General features: G+C 37.0%; 2 protein-coding genes across 2 annotated transcripts in view; one reads left to right on the top strand and one right to left on the bottom strand.

The window, feature by feature from the left end:
* NCOA1 (nuclear receptor coactivator 1) overlaps positions 1-17,714 on the bottom strand; it is a 269,372-nt gene that overhangs the window by 178,438 nt on the left and 73,220 nt on the right. The gene's annotated exons all lie outside the window — the stretch shown is intronic.
* On the top strand, positions 9,550-11,271 carry LOC114487348 (thioredoxin-like). The gene has a single exon (XM_055089068.1). It carries the CDS (start codon positions 10,197-10,199, stop codon positions 10,533-10,535), a length of 339 nt encoding a protein of 112 aa, XP_054945043.1. The 5' UTR covers positions 9,550-10,196; the 3' UTR covers positions 10,536-11,271.

Below are 17,714 nucleotides of genomic sequence, written 5' to 3'. Positions count from 1 at the left end.
ACAGAGGCAGGGTGAGGAACGTGGACTTCTATGCCCTCTGGGCAGTAATGTGACAGAGCACTCCTCTCTTTCCCATGTTGGAGCAGTGCCAGAAGAAGCCAGCTACATCAGAAAGTGTAAATAAGATCCTGAGTCTCAGAATATAATATCCAAAATGTCCAAGTATCAAATAAAAATCACTCATCATAACAAGAACTCTCATAACCTCATCATAACAAGAAATATGTCAAACTGAATGAAAAAAGACAATCCACAGAAGCCACTACCAAGATGAGGGAGATGGTAAGATTATCTGATGAGGATTTTTTTTTTAGTATTAAGTAATATTTACTGAACATATATTATGTGCTTAGCTAATGCTATAAACATATTATACACATTAACTCTACCCTTACCATAATTCTGTGAAGCAGTTACTGTCACTAATTACTGTTATTAATCCCATTTTACACATGTGAAAAGTGAGGTACATAGAGATTAAATTACAGATAAAAACCCCAGAGGTTGCGCGGATTCATAAAGTTATTGAGAGGTAGATCCTGGCTTAAAACCCTGATGGCACCCCTCCTGACACAATGTTTGAAGTGGCCATTATAAAAATGTCTCAAAGAGCAGTTATGCACATGCTTGAAACAAATAAACAAAAAAATAGGGACTCCCAACAAAGAAAAAATACACCAAAAAAAAAAAGATTTCAGAACTGAAAAAATATAAAAACTGAAACAAAAGACTCAACAGATGAGAACTACAGTAGAATGGAGAGGACAGAGGGAAGAATCACTGAACTGGAAGACAGAACAATAGAAACTACCCAATCTGAATAACAGAGAGAAAAACCTGAAAACAAATAAACAGAGCCTTGGGGTCCTGTGGGACTACAACAAAAGACTTATCTTCCGGGACTTCCCTGGTGCAGTGGTTAAGAATCGGCCTCCCAAGGCAGGGGATGCAGGTTCAAGCCCTGGTCTGGGAAGATCCCACATGCTGTGGAGCAACTAAGCCCGTGCACCACAACTACTGAGCCTGTGCTCTAGAGCCCGCAAGCCACAACTACTGAAGCCCACGCGCCTAAAGCCTGTGCTCCGCAACAAGAGAAGCCACCGCAATGAGAAGCCTGTGCACCGCAACAAAGAACAGCCCTTGCTCACCACAACTAGAGAAAGCCCGCATGCAGCAATGAAGACCCAACGCAGCCAAAAATTAATTAATTAACTAATTAATTTTTTAAAAAATAATTTTTTAAAAACCTTTAAAAAAAAATTTATCTTCCATGTCATCTGAGTCCCAAAAAGAGAGAAGAAAGAGGGTAAGACTGAAAAAGTCCTCTAAGAAACAAAAACTTGTAACTTCTCAAGCTTGGCAAAACACACAAACTTACAGATTCCAGAAGCTAAGTGAATCCTACACAGCATAAGCCCAAAGCAATCCATACCAAGACAGTTCACAGTTAAACTTCTGAAAACTGAAGACAAAGAAAATGTAATGAAAACGGCAAGAGAGAAATGATGCTTTACCTATAGGGGAAAAACAAATCAAATGATAGATTTCTTGTCTGAAACAAAAGAGGGGTGAAGGAAGTGGCATTGAAGTCCACATCTGATCATGTGTTTCTATATCTGTTTTTCTCTTGTTCATGACTCTTGGCATGCCTGGAATCTGGAGATTGAATGTCAGATATTGCATAACAAAAACTGTAGAGGCTGTGACTGATATTATCTTTTTCAATAGAAGATTTTCTTTAGTTTCTGGTAGGCAACAGGAGCTAATCCAATCAGAGATTAAGCTAATTTGAAGACAATTTTCAATCATATTAAGACTTATCAACACGCACCCCAATGTTCATAGCAGCATTATGTACAATAGCCAAGATATGGAAGCAACCTCAGTGTCTATCAAGAGATAAATGAATAAAGAAGATGTGGTATATGTGTATACACACACATACACACACACACATACACACACACACACACACACACACACACACACACACAATGGAATACTACTCAGCCATAAAAAAGAATGAAATTTTGCCATATGCAGCAACATGAATGAACTTAGAGGGTATTATGCTAAGTGAAATGAGTCAGACACAGGAAGACAAATACTGTATGATAACATATGTGGAATCTAAAAAATACAACAAACTAGTGAATATAACAAAAAAGAAGCAGACTCACAGATATAGAGAACAAATTAGTGGTTACCAGTGGGGAGAGGGGAAGGGGAGGGGCAACACAGGGGTATGGAATTAAGAGGCACAACTATTATGTATAAAATAAGCTACAACGATATATTGTACAACACAGGGAATATAGCCAATATTTTATAATAACTATAAATGGAGTATAACCTTTAAAAATTAAGAATCACTATATTGTACACCTGTGACGTAACATTATACATCAACTATACTTCAATTAAAAAAAAAAAATGACCTGGTCTCCTTCTCTGGTTTACCCTTACTGTTAGGATATAGTTATTTAGAGATCTCAACTGAAAGCCTCAGATATGTACCAGAACTCCTCTCTTTAGTACCATGAGACTGCTGCAAATTCTGCTTAGCATCTCAACCTCTTAGTAGCCACCTTCAGCTCAACTTTTCTGCCTATTGGCTTGTGCAGTTTACTAATCTGCAACAAATTCTGGTGGAAACATGGTTCAGACTTTTGGCTCACTTCTCTATGCTTATATTCTCTTCACCATCTTGGTCATTCAAGCTCTAGATGCCTTGGTAACCCTGAACTCCAGCAGTCTCTCCACCCCTGTAAGATGGCCAAAAGGTCTCCTCAGTTTCTGTTTCTTAGCAACCACTATATGTTCAACTCTCCTGCCTCTTGGTGGTATCATCTACAAATGGTGAAAACTCCCCAAGAGATTATTTATGTGCCTTTGCCCACTGATAAAATTCAAAATCCAAAAATAAAAACCCTTGGCAAGGTAAGAACAAAAAATGAACTTCCCTATTTTGTTAAAACCTATCAGAAACCAATGGTAAACATTATACCTATGAATAAAGTAACAGATGCATTCTCATGTATGTTAAGAACAAGTTAATAATGTGCGAAATCACATGTACTATATTCAACATAGTACTGGAAGGCTTACCCAATGCAATAAATTAAGGGAAAAAATATATTAATGCTAGAAAGGAAAAGACTCCCCAAAAGTCATTATTTACATATAAATGAATACCTATCCTTATAAAACTCAAAGGGAATATAAAACTCATAAAGACAGATCCCTGTCCTTGTAGAAATTACATTCTAGATTTGGGGAGAGGGTAAGGAAGATAGGTAATAACAACACACATAATAAATAAGTAAATCATCAAATCTGCTAGAAGGTGACAAATGCAGTGAAAATGTAAAATAAAATAAAGAAGGGAAAGGGGAAATCAGAACTGGAAACAGATGGACTACAATTTTTTTAAAAAAAATCAGAATCACTCCGTCCCAGAAGAAACAAAAATAAAAATTACCTAGGAATAAAGAATTCTGTGGAATATGAGTAAGGTCTTCTAGTAGAAAACTAAGTTTCCAAAAGAACAAAACTTTTGAGTTTGAATGGAGAAACAGTCAATATACATAATAAAAATATTAATTTTCCTCAAATTAATATATAAATCCAGATAATATCCTAGCAGAATTTTTCATGCCTCTTATGAAGTATATTAAAAACATAAAGACATGTATATGCATGTACATATATATTTAAATAACAAACAGAATTATGAAAAACAACAAACCAGTTTTATTTATCCTACCAGATATCAAAAGTAAAAAGAAAGAAAGAAAAAGAAAAAAAAAGTCAGAGGATAAAACACCTAAACATGAAAACTTAATCTCAAGTTATCGTTGTTTAATGGGTATAAAGTTGCAGTTTTGCAAGATGAAAAAGTTCTGGAGATCAGTTGCACAAGGTGAATGTACTTAATACTACTCAACTGTACACTTAAAAATGGTTAAGATGGCAACTTTTATGTTATGTGTTCTTTATAATTAAAAAAATGTAAGTGAATATTTTTATGCCTCTAGGCAAAGAAACCTTTCTCACATAAACTGAAAAGTACACATAAGTCATAAAGGAAAAGACTGATTGATCTGACTGGTATAATTTCTGTATACCAAAGGACAATATAATCAAAATGAAACACTAGTAAAAACCTAAGAGAAAATATTTGGCATCATAAAAACAGGAAACAAAAAAAGGATGAGTAATCAAAAGACCTAAAGAAATTCTACATCAGTAAGAAAAATGTTCAACAACCAACAGGAAAAGAAACAAAGCATACTGTGAATAGGCGATTCCCGTTAGAAAAAATACAAATAACCCTAAAAAATAAAAAATAGGAAAAAAAAAAAACCTTACTAGTAATTAGTGAATTAAATATTAAAGACTGAGAAGACATTTTCCAAAAAATTTGAAAGCTAGACAGTAACAGTTCCCAAGTGTATGAAATGATACTCTCAAAAACTTAATGATAAAGGTATAGACTGAAACAACAGTTCTGGAAGACAATCTGGCAATATCTTCCAAATCAAAACTGCGTGTATCGGGACTTCCCTGGCTGTCCAGTGGTTGGGACCTCGCCTTCCAGTGTAAGGGGTGCAGGTTTGATCCCTGGTCTGGGGGGCTAAGATCCTACATGCCTCGTGGCCAAAAAACCAAAACATAAAACATAAGCAATATTGTAACAAATTCAATAAAGACTTTAAAAATGGTCCACATCAAAAAATATCTTAAAAAAAATTGCATGTATCATCACTATATTTACGTGCCTCCTTATAGAAAATGACAACACTTTCTATAAAACAGTCTTAACAAAAAGAAATCAAACCTGAATCACATCAAGCCTCCGTACCTAACTAAAAATTTACAGAAAATGCAGAGAACAAAAAACAAGTTAAGCAATGCCATGGGATGCAATAAGCAAGAGCTAGAGTATGGAAAAAATCTGCAGGGCAAACCACCCAGGCTCTTCAATCAATATACTGCAAAATTTAAAAAAGAGAGACAGGGAGAGAGGGAGGGGAGGAAGGAGGGAGGGAGGAAGAAAGGAAGCTGGAGACAGAGAAAGAAAGGGGAATCAGGGAGATGGAGTGAAAGAAAGAGAGAAGGGATGGGAGAAAGAGAGGGAGGGAGAAAAAGAGGAAAAATAGTTTGAAAGACTTTTTTTTAAAGGTATATCAACCAATCAAACTGTAAACCTCATCTGGATCCTAATTCAAAGAAGTAAAAAAATATGGAAGAAAATGTTTCTGACATTAAAACAGTTTAAAATTTGAACACTGACTGAATATTTAATGATACTAAAGAATTATTGTTGGGCTTCCCTGGTGGCACAGTGGTTAAAAATCCGCCTGCCAACACAGGGGACACAGGTGCAAGCCCTGGTCTGGGAAGATCCCACATGCCGCTGAGCAACTAAGCCTGTGTGCCACAACTACTGAGCCTGCACTCTAGAGCCCATGCTCCACAACAAGCTAAGCCACTGCAATGAGAAGCCTGAGCACCACATCGAAGAGTAGCCCCCACTCTCTACAAGTAGGGAAAGCCCACGCGCAGCAAAGAAGACCCAACACAGCCAATAAGTAAATAAATAAATAAATAAAAACTAAAAAAAATTTTTTTAAAGATTTATTGTTAATTTTCAAGTGTGATAATAGTACTACGATTGTGTTTTTCTCTAAAAAAAAAAAAAACTTATATTTTCCAGAAACATATGAAATATTTGCAGATCAAATGACACGATATCTCAATTTGTTTCAAAAATGTGAGAAGGGATGAAGTAAGTGAGAATACAGATAAAACAAGATTGATCACGGGATGATAACTGTTGAAGGCGAGTAGAAGTTCACTCTGCTATTTTGTCTACTTGAAAATTTCCCTATAAAACATTTAAAGTGCATATACCATATGGTTCAGTAATTCCACTTCTTTTTATCTTAAAGGAACTATCATGCAGGTGCATGAGAAAGTACATACAGGACACTCCTGACTCCACTGTTCGTAGTTTTAAAAAATTATAAACAATCTGCAGTAAAAACCCTGAGGGCCCAAATAAAACTGGTACAGCCATCGTACAAAACACAATGCATAAACTGAAAATAACAACAACAAAACACAGATCTAAACATGCTGGAGACTGAAAAAATCATACTGCCAAAATATATAAATATACCACTTACAAAAAATAATCCATACAATACTATATATTTCCTACAAATATGTGTGTATATATGTATACTTACATATATAAATCAGTGTATATGTGTGGATATATGTATGTAAGTACATAAATATAAATGGCTGAAAATATCTGAAAAGACAGACACCAAATATTAACCACGGAGAGAACAGGAAGAACCAGGACTGTAGAAATGCCCAAGATGGGCTTTAGTTTCACCAATCTTGTTAAGGAAGGCCCGCATACCACAAAAAAAAAAAAAAAAAAAAAAAAAAAGAATATTAATTCACATTTTTGCTGTCTCTTTGCAAATCAACCAATCTTGTTAGCATTTCAAAAATTTACCCATTTCTGTGGGTAAAACTTATGTTTAAAAAAAGAACATTAATTCACATTTTTGCTGTCTCTTTGCGAATCAATGAATCTTTTTTGACTTTTTACAGAACCAGAACCAAGATATATCTCCTAGAAAATTAACTATAAAATATACCCTTCTCTAAATCAAGAACTTATAGACAAGAATGTAATCAATCTGGGAAAAAAATATTAGGTTCAACCACACGAAACTGCCAACATTCTAACATTTTTGCCTTCAAAGAATGGCAATTTCATGAGTTTGACATAATAGATTTTCTTATAGCAACACTAGCATTGCAGGAAATTCATTATATTTATACATACTCGGCTGGGCCCGTGAGCCACGGCCGCTGAGCCTGCGCGTCCGGAGCCTGTGCTCCGCAACGGGAGAGGCCACAACAGAGGAAGGCCCGCATACCACCACAAAAAAAAAAAAAAAAAAAAAAAAGAATATTAATTCACATTTTTGCTGTCTCTTTGCAAATCAATGAATCTTTTTTGACTTTTTACAGAACCAGAACCAAGATATATCTCCTAGAAAATTAACTATAAAATATACCCTTCTCTAAATCAAGAACTTATAGACAAGAATGTAATCAATCTGGGAAAAAAATATTAGGTTCAACCACACGAAACTGCCAACATTCTAACATTTTTGCCTTCAAAGAATGGCAATTTCATGAGTTTGACATAATAGATTTTCTTATAGCAACACTAGCATTGCAGGAAATTCATTATATTTATACATACTCTACTCCCGAAAATTTGTATGAAAACTAAAATGTGTGAAAAGATAAAAGGAGGATACTATTACGTTTTTCAAAAACATGTATGTCCCTAATTTCACCTGACCTGTTGTCAACAATATAATTACGTTTCCACATTTTCTTAAAAATCTGTTCTTTTACTTCACACACAATATTGGATTAATATTCTTTAATCCAATAAGCACTGACTGAAGCCAAAGATTTGTAATTTTCATCTTGGTCTTAACTAATATTCAATTTATAAGCGTACTTATAATTATCATCCTCAGCTGAATTTCTTTAATCTTCTACACATTTTTACAAAATAAGAGCAAGTATAATAATATACCAAGAACTGCATAAGTAATTTTTTTTAAGATGGTCACACTTTTGAAACCAAAATATTGGATAGACACAACTAGGCAAAATCATGTTACTTGGTAACTGAGTCTCATTTATTCATATGAAAAGCAGAGTATAATGTACAAAAATATAGGTTATATTAAAAAAGTCAAAAGGAGTACTTGTAATTATAATTATTCTTATCATCACAAGATCCTAATACCAAAAATAGACTTCAGGAATTGGGTTTTACCAAAATTTGTGGGAAAGATGCAAGAAATGTCTTATTTTCTATTCTTCCTCTTAGATCTTCAATCTATCTCCCATCAATGCATTCTCCACACTGAAGATCAAAGAGATTTCATAAACCTCTCTTTTAAAATGTCTTGGTCAGGTCATTCCCCTGCTTAAAATCCATTAAGTCCTAGAAGGACTAAATGATGTGGTTACTCTCCATTCTTCAGTCGTACCATTTTTGCTATTTTTGCTATTGTTCTTTGTGTTCCAGGTATGTACTCTTTTTTCTTTTTACTTTAGCTTCACTTTTTTAAAATTACATTTTGTAAACTATCATACAATAAAAGAAACTTTTTTGCATGTACAGTTCTATGAGTTTTAGCAATACATATAGAGTCATGTAACCACCACCACAACCACAATACAGAAAGTTCCATTACCCCAACAGAAACTTCATCCAGTTGTCACATGAATCAATAATTTATTCCTGGGCTTCCCTGGTGGCGCAGTGGTTAAGAACCCGCCTGCCACTGCAGGGGACATGGGTTCGAGCCCTGGTCCAGAAGATCCCACATGCCACGGAGCAACTAAGCCCATGAGCCACAACTACTGAGCCTGCATGCCACAACTATTGAAGCCTGCACGCCTAGAGCCCATGCTCCACAACAAGAGAAGCCACCACAATAAGAAACCCGCGCACTGCAGCGAAGAGGATCCCCCCACCCACCGCAACTAGAGAAAACCTGTGCGCAGCAACTAAGACCCAACACAGCCAAAAATAAATAAATAAATTTATTTTAAAAATAATAATAATAATGTATTCCTTTTTGTTGCTGAATAGTAATCCACTGTATGGATGTACCATCATTTATCTATTTACCCATCAGAAAAACATCAGGTTGTTTCTAGTTCGGGGTGATCATGAATAGAACTGCTATGAACATTTGTGTAGAGATTTTTATGTGAAATTGAGTTTTTGTCCTCTAGAGTAAGTACCCAGAGGGTGGTTACTGGGTTGTACGGTACTGTATGTTTAACTCCATAAAAAAGTACCAAACTGTTTTCCAAAGTGTAAAAAAAAAAAAAAAATTAAGGTTAACACCACCACGCCACCAGTGATAATGTTGATATTGTACTCCGCGATATAATGTAAAGGGGTCCTTCACCTCTTGTAGTATTCTTCCCAAAACACTATAGCCTAAGTGTAATCATCGGAAAAACATGAGACAAACCCAACTGAGGGACATTCTACAAAATACCAGACCAGTACTATTCAAAAGTGTCAGAGCTATCAAAAAGAAGGAAAGACTAACAAATTTCACCCTGTACTACCGTTGCAACTTTTCTGCAAATTCCAAATTTTCTTTTTTTAAAAGAAATGATTTTGATTTTAAAAGAAAATGATTTTTAAAAGAAATGATGATTTTGAACAACTTTTCATGTATTTATTTATCAACCTTATATCCTCTGATGGAATGTCTATGTCTTTTGTCCGCATCGGCAGGCGGACGCGCAACCACTGCGCCACCAGGGAAGCCCTCTTTTGTCCATTTTTAAACTTAGTTGTTTGTTTCTTTACTCTTGAGTTTTGAGAGTTCTTTATATATTCTTGACATAAGTCCTTTATTGGATATGTGATAGTCAAATATTTACTCCCACTTTGTAGCTTGTATTTGTATTCTCTTAACAGTGTCTTTCACAGAGCAAAAAGCTTTTTTAATTTCTATAAAGTCCAATTTATCAATTTTTTTCCTTTAATGGATCATGCTTTTGGTGTCATATCTAAGTATTCTTTGCCTAACCTCAAGTCACAAATATTCTCCCTTATGCCTTCTTCCAAGAACTTTACAGTTTCACAGTTTACATTTAGATCTATGATGCAGTTTTTTTTTTTTTTTTTGTGGTACGCGGGCCTCTCACTGTTGTGGCCTCTCCCATTGCGGAGCGCAGGCTCCGGACATGCAGGCTCAGCAGCCATGGCTCACGGGCCCAGCCGCTCCGCGGCACGTGGGATTTTCCCGTACCAGGGCACGAACCCGCATCCCCTGCATCGGTAGGGGGACTCTCAACCACTGCGCCACCAGGGAAGACCCCTATGATGCATTTTGAATTAATTGTTATATAAAGGTGTGAAGTATAAATCAAGATTCTTTTTTTGCATATGAATGCAAAGCCAACACCATTTACTAAAAAGGTCACTGTTTCTCTCCTGAATTGCTTTTGCAACTTTTTCAAAAATCAACTGGCCAAAGCTCTGTCCAGCCCCTTGGATCCGTTTTCATTGCTTCCACCATGAGGTCGCTCATCAGACCCCAGCAGCCAAAATGGTGAAGCAGATTGAGAGTAAGTATGCTTTTCAGGAGGCCTTGAACAATGCAGGAGAGAAACTCCTAGTAGTCGACTTCTCAGCCACATGGTGTGGGACTTGCGAAATGATCAAGCCTTTCTTTCATTCTCTCTGTGAAAAGTATTCCAACATGGTGTTCCTCAAAGTAGATGTGGATGACTGTCAGGATGTTGCTTCAGAGTGTGAAGTCAAATGCATGGCAACCTTCCAGTTTTTTAAAAAGGAACAGAAAGCAGGTGAACTTTCTGGCACCAATAAGGAAAACCTTGAAGCCACCATTAATGAATTAATCTCAACATGTTTTCTGAAGACATGACCAGTAAAGCCATTGGCTGTTTAAAACTTGTAATTTTTTTATTTACAAAAAAGAAAGGTCAAGTATAAACACTATATACCTAACTGTCATCTGATAAGTGACAATAAAATATTAACTCTACCCTTTTAAAAAAAAACATGAACTGACCATATTTCTGTGGATCCTATTTCTGGACTGTCTACTCTGTTCCAATGATCTATGCATCTATCGCTTTGCTGATACCACACCACTTTTATTTCTGTACTGACATTCTTTTAGTACCTCCAATATGCTTCTTCGTTACTTCAAGAACTTCAGATATGCTGGTTCTGTCTTCCTGCACATTCTTCTGCTCTCACCTAGTAACTCCTAACTCATCTTTCTGAATTTTAGCTTAAATGTCACTTTCTCAGGAAAAACTCTGCATCATGAAAGTCAAAGAGGTTTCAGGAGAAAGCAGAAAAAAATCAAGATGCATCGGTCCAATAGGGCAGCGGTCCCCAACCTTTTTGGCACCAGGGACTGGTTTTGTGGAAGACAATTTTTCCACAGACGGTGGGGGGATGGTTCAGGCGGTAATGCGAGTGATGGGGAGCGGCAGACGAAGCTTCCCTCGCTCACCCGTCCCGCCACTCACCTCCTGCTGTGTGGCCTCGTTTCTAACAGGCTGTGGACTGGTATTGGTCCACAGACCGGAGGTTGGGGACCCCTGAAATAGGGCATCCAGTTACCAACTCAGCAAGAGTCAGAGACTACCAATGACTTTAAGAGGTTATTAGGATTTCCTAAGCTTTGTCACACCTCTGTGTTTATTTCTGTCATGATCAGCACCCCTTCTGTACCTCTTACTCCTTCCACCTTTCCCGTAAAGCTTAGCTGTAAAATCCTAAAAGCAAAAAAGGGAAAGTGTACTTATCATGCTGGAAAGTAAGGGGGAGCTGCCAATACATCACTCCACTTCTGCCCTGGATAAGTGTTGGAGATAGAAAAGAGTCTCTAAGGAACAGAAGAAAGTGGATGAATTACCTAGGACCTAGGACAAGGAGAAAACTAATCTAGGTTTAACAACAAAAAGGTCCATCCCCCAACAAAAAAGCTAAGACAGTAATGAGGAAGATGCTGATCTTTGTACTAAATAATTACAATTTAGAGAACTAGTTAGGAAAGGAAGGTTAAGACTTCTTTTAAAGAACCTCCTCCCTTAAAATGCCAAGTAGTTGACAGTAATGATTTCAAAATACTATAATCAGAAAAAAGAAAAGCAAAGTTAACTAATATTTTCTGAGCATTGTTATATGCCAGGGACTGAGATGGATATTTTATGTATGTGTTCTCATGTAGTCTTTATAAAAAATCTGTGAAGTAGATATTATTATTTCTACTTTATAGAGAAAGAAATTGAGTTTATACAGCTAGATTGGTTCTATTTCCTCTTTGTTCTTATTCTTGTAATTTGTTTTTGTAACTATATTCATGAAAAAAAAAGCAATATACAAAAAGATCTCAACTTAAATGAGAAAAGACAATTAACAGACACCAGTACTGAGATGACAAACATGTCTGAATTATCTAACCAGGATTTTAAAGCAGCTATCAGTAAAACGAACCAAAATGCAATTATAAACACTACTGAAACAAATGGGAAAACAGAAACACAGCAAAGAAACAGAAGACATAGAGAAGAATCAATGGAAATTTTAGAACTGAAAAATACAATAGCCAAAATTAAATTCAACAGATGGTCTGAACAGCAGAATGTCGATAACAGAAGAAAGAATCGATCATAAAGAAAGTGAACTTAAAGATCGATCAACAGAAATCATCCAGTCTGAAAAAGAGAAAAAGAAAAAGAATAGATTGAAAAAAATAATGGAGCCTCAGGGACCTGTGGAACAATTACATAAGATCCAACACTCACATAATCAAAGTCCCAGAAGAGGAGAAAAAATGTGGGCTGAAAACTTATTTGAAGAAATAACGGATGACAGTTTTTCAAATTTGGTGAAAATCATAAACTAACAAATTCAAGAAGCTGAGCAAACTGCAAACAGGTTAAACCCAAAGAAATCCAAACATACACATATTATAATAAAGTTTCTCAAACTAAACACAAAGAAAAAAATCCTGTAAGCAGCCAGAGAAAAACAATGCATTACCTACAGGGGAATTTCTCATCAGAAAACCATGGAGGCCAGCTGTACCAATTCCAAAACAATGCATGAGTACTTCATTCCCTACTTTATTACAGTTATTCAAAAAGTATAAAAAGGTACTTATGGAGGCCAGCTGTACCAATTCCAAAACAATGCATGAGTACTTCATTCCCTAATTTATTACAGTTATTCAATAAGTACAAAAAGGTTATTCACTATTGTTTCAGTTAATTACCCAGGAGGTTGAACTCTTTTCCTTAGGTTTGTTTACTCTATGTAAACTCTATTTTGACCTAATGGACATGACTTTATCAATGTACTTACTGGAATCTTAGTGTTGTAAATATTTTAAAAATATTCATAGTTATTTTAGATAGGATTTAAGGTCAAATTTGTAAATATTTTCCATTTTGTTATTTTTCTTTTTAATTTTGTGCTGGTTTTTTCATATAGATGTACTTAATTTTTTAGTCAATTTTTTAGTCTTCTTACTTTGGGTTACTATTTGCAAAGTTTCACTAGTTTTCCAGTTTTTAAAAAGTTAACCATACATTTGCATATACACAGTTCAACACTAATTTTTCTAACTGCTACCTGATCACCTCAAAACTAATGAAATAATTCTACCACGTGATAGACTTTATGCTCGCTATTGTATACTAAATTCCTAAATCATATTTTCTCATTCTAAAAATGTTTTTCTTAAAATAATACTTTTAGGTTTCTGAAACTAGGAGAAGTATCAGAATTAATGTCCAAAAAACGTACCAGTAGTTAAGCAAAAGAGTAAGTTGTGATGTATGTGCTTGCCCATGTGTAAACCTATGGGAAATACCTTCCCATAGAAGGTTTATCCAAATATCACCACAGCTGAATTTACTGCATAGATAAAATCACAAGCCTTTGAATTTTAAGTTAAATCTGAAAGCCTAACTGTAGCTTGAAAATGTTTTCAGAAAGCACTGAAATAAAAAGCTATTGTGATGCAAAAATTGTCTGTTGGGAGAGAAGCAAGAGCAATTAAAGGCAGTAGAAATTACCCAGTCCCTCAAAATAGATCACAGAATTAGCAGAGCTGGGAGACACTGGTGTGACCAATTTACATTTTACAAAGTACTATTACCCAAGGGCTGGATATCTGTCAAAAGTTTCCAGCTGACTCAAAAAAGAAGTTATTTAATTCACAGTTTATAGAAAAACTGAAACCATGAATTTAGCCAACAAAGAAAAGCAGTTAAATTCCAAACATTTCCCATATGACTCAAAACTACACTGACAATCATAATGTATAGAAAAGCAGCAACAGGTGAGGAAAATCAGCATGTCAGTATGAAAAAGGATTAGACTCACTTTTGTATTACGATTCCAAAGAAGATGGTATAGAAACTGTATGGATAAATGTATGCTTCTGTCAGTTAATTTCTAAGAAGGATTTTTAAAATAAATTTAATGTTTCTTCTTTCTTTAAAGTATATTCAATCAATAGTATATATCACAATTAATAGTCTTAGAATTGAGAAAATGCACTGTGTGTATATATATGTGAATATATTTGTCTATGTCTATTCAGTTACTTATTTGCTCATTCATTTCTGGGTAAAGGAAAGCAAGAACAGAGAAGCAGGAACAAAACTAAAGATAATAATGAATAAAGATCAAACCCTTCCAAGATCCTAAAGGTTACTGTGATGCAGAAAAACACATGATGAAGTAAATACAACCCAGTGAAAAATGACAACCAGATAGATAACTAACTAGCAAATAATACAGCCAAAAAAAAACTGATAAAATTAAAGGTAATAGCAAATTGAAATAGCTAAGAAAGAGTAAGTAAAAATAGGTCTTAATTCAGTTGAAAGTAAGAGTATTAAGAACTTATTAAAACTACGTAGTACCTAACCAAGACTCAGAATACCATAATTCTTGATCAACCACCCTACCATTGCAATAGGTTCCAGACAATGAAAGTGAGAAGGGATGTACCAGGCAAAATTGCTTGTTTATTATTATCAAAGGGTTTGGACCATAGGCAACTAGGGACTCCTCTGCCTCAATTACAGTTAAGCCTAACACCTGAAACACTGAGAACAAGCCAAATGATTTCTTGGCTTCTTTTATTTAGGTCCACATCTTAACCCACAGAAAAGAAGGAAAAGATAATCGAGTACTTCTACAAACAGCCATGATGGAGTAACAGGGATCTGATTAATCCTTCTGGTTATACAACCAAAACTGGATAAAATAAACAACAGCTTTCAGATATTGGACAACAGTCAAAGCAGGAGTGGGATCCCTGAGAAAAGGGGGAAAAAATTAGGTGAGACCTACAACTGCCTCACTTTACACCCTTGAAGCAGTTTCCAGGATGCAGGGTAGAGAGGGAGGACTTCAACAGAGTCTGGCAGTCTCAGAGAGTTGAGGAGACAGACCGACAATGTTCAGGGAAGCCAAAGCAGCCAGAATCTGGTTAAAGCGTACCAGAGAGAAGGGACCTGTAAACACAGAGCTCTGGAAATCTGTAGACACCTCCCCTCAAGTCTTTGACAGGTCATCTGCGAGAGGAAACTACCTAACGTTGGGGAAAGGACCAATGAAAAACAAATAGGTCAAAGAAGTCCCAAAACTCATACAAGGGTAGAGACAATTTGTATTCCCACCAAGTAGAGTGAAAAGACCTCGTAATGATAGGGATAGAATAGGATAGTTATACGGGTAGTTGTAGAAGTCCCAGTAAGGGACTATAGATAGAGAGGGAAACCTAGGAAACTTTGGGAGACCACTGTTGTTAATGATTGTTCAAGAAAGCTATTGGAACGTCGTGGAATAAAGCAGGCTTGCTTAACTATAAAGCCATAAATAAAAGCACAAGATATGCCCCAGGCCATTAGATGGAAGAAAAATGTCACCACCCTTCTACTGACTTGAATAAGTGCTATGATAATCCTAGTTTGACCTCATAGGGTCAGACACTCTCCTGACTGATACGAAGGAGGAACTAGTGATGTAAGCCCCACGTCTACTCAAAGAAGGCAATCTTTTCCCCTCTCCCTTTCCTTTGACTATAAAACTGTAGCCCACTTAATCCTCAGGGCAGAGCTCCCTTGCCTGCCCACTTGCATCTCTTACAAGCGTCCTATATTAATAAATCTGCTTCTTGCCTATCACTTTGCCTCTCACGGAATTCCTTCAGCGCTGAGACATAAAGAACCTGAGCCTCAGTAAGCCCAGACACCAGGTGAGTGACTCTAATTAAAAGACCGTGGGGGGCTTCCCTGGTGGCGCAGTGGTTGCGCGTCCGCCTGCCGATGCAGGGGAACCGGGTTTGCGCCCCGGTCTGGGAGGATCCCACGTGCCGCGGAGCGGCTGGGCCCGTGAGCCATGGCCGCTGGGCCTGTGCGTCTGGGGCCTGTGCTCCGCAACGGGAGAAGCCACAACAGAGGGAGGCCCGCATACCACAAAAAAAAAAAAAAAAAAGACCGTGGGTTGGAGTCCCAAACAGAGTTTTGGCCAGGTTTAAGTCCTGGCCGCATGCGTTCAAGTCCCAGTCTGAGTTACACGGTTTTAATAATACATGAAACATTAAGTAAGGTCCTCAAAAAGTAGCAACTCTAAATTAGCTCAAGGAAATAAGGCTGCCAGGGACCCACCCTACCAAAGCTTCCTCAAAACAAAGTGGATCTCAAAAAAATGTCAAAGTGATTTCAAAAAGTTTAACTGCATGCCAAATTTAGACCAACATTATTTAAAGGAATACAACAAAATCCAACACCCAGCAACATAAAATTCACAATGACATCCAATGAAAATTTACAAGGCATATAAACTAGAAGGAAAATATGACCTACAACCAAGAGACTAACAGATCAATAAAAACAGACACAGGGGCTTCCCTGGTGGCGCAGTGGTTGAGAGTCTGCCTGCCGATGCAGGGGACGCGGGTTCGTGCCCCAGTCCGGGAGGATCCCCCCTGCCGTGGAGCGGCTGGGCCTGTGGGCCATGGCCGCTGAGCCTGCGCGTCCGGAGCCTGTGCTCCGCAACGGGGAGAGGCCATGGCAGTGAGAGGCCCGCGTACCGCAAAAAAAAATAAAAAATAAAAAATAAAAACAGACACAGAACTAACAGATAGACGGAACTTAGCGGACAAAGATGTTAAAAGAGCTACTATAAATATGCTCAACATGCTCAAGAAGGCAGAAAGGTATGGCGATGTTAAGGTGAGAAGGGCAAGATCTTTTTTAAGCCCAAATGAAACTTCTAGAAATAAAAAACACAAGATCTGAAATGAAAAATACACTGGATGGGATTAATAGCAGATGGGACAATTAATTTGAAACCACAACAATAGAAAATATCCAAAATGAAGCACAAAAAGAAAAAACAGAAAGGTAGAAAGGGAGGAAGGAAGGAAGGAGGGAGGGAGGGAGGGAGGGAGGGAGAAAGGAAAAGAAGGGGAACACCAATAATTTGTAGCAATATATCAAACAATCTAATATACATGTAATTGGGGTCTAAAAGCTAGAGGGAAGACGATGATAGAAAAAAATATGTAGAGAAATAATAGGCAAACGTTTTTCAAGCCATAAACCCACAGAACAAAGAGGCTCAACAGAATACAGGAAAGATAAACAAAGAAAACCACACTTAGAAATATCATAATCAAACTGTTGAAAACCACTGATTAAGAAAAAATGTTAAAAGTTGACAGAGGTAAGGAAAAAGACTCATTATGTACAGAAAAACAAAGACTTCTCATTGGAAACTATACAAATGAGAAGTCAGTGTAGTGACACTGCTAAGTACTGGAAGAAAAAAAGTCAACTTAAAATTCTATATCCAGGGCTTCCCTGGTGGCGCAGTGGATAGGAATCCACCTGCCAATGCAGGGGACACGGGTTCAAGCCCCGTTCCAGGAAGATCCCACATGCCACGGAGCAACTACGCCGGTGCTCCACAACTGCTGAGCCTGCGCTCTAGAGCCCAAGAGCCACAACTACTGCAGCCCGCACCGCTGGAGCCCCTGCTCCGCAACAAGAGAAGCCACCGCAAT

The sequence above is a fragment of the Physeter macrocephalus genome, chromosome 12, assembly GCF_002837175.3.
Source record: "Physeter macrocephalus isolate SW-GA chromosome 12, ASM283717v5, whole genome shotgun sequence".
Lineage (NCBI taxonomy): Eukaryota > Metazoa > Chordata > Mammalia > Artiodactyla > Physeteridae > Physeter > Physeter macrocephalus.
The sequence above is the reverse complement of the archived record's forward strand: the minus strand, read 5'-3'. Positions and strand labels throughout refer to the sequence as shown.

What these genes read in the sequence shown, in the direction of transcription:
- LOC114487348 (XM_055089068.1), top strand. Translation starts at nt 10,197, where the DNA reads ATGGTGAAGCAGATTGAGAGTAAGTATGCTTTTCAGGAGGCCTTGAAC.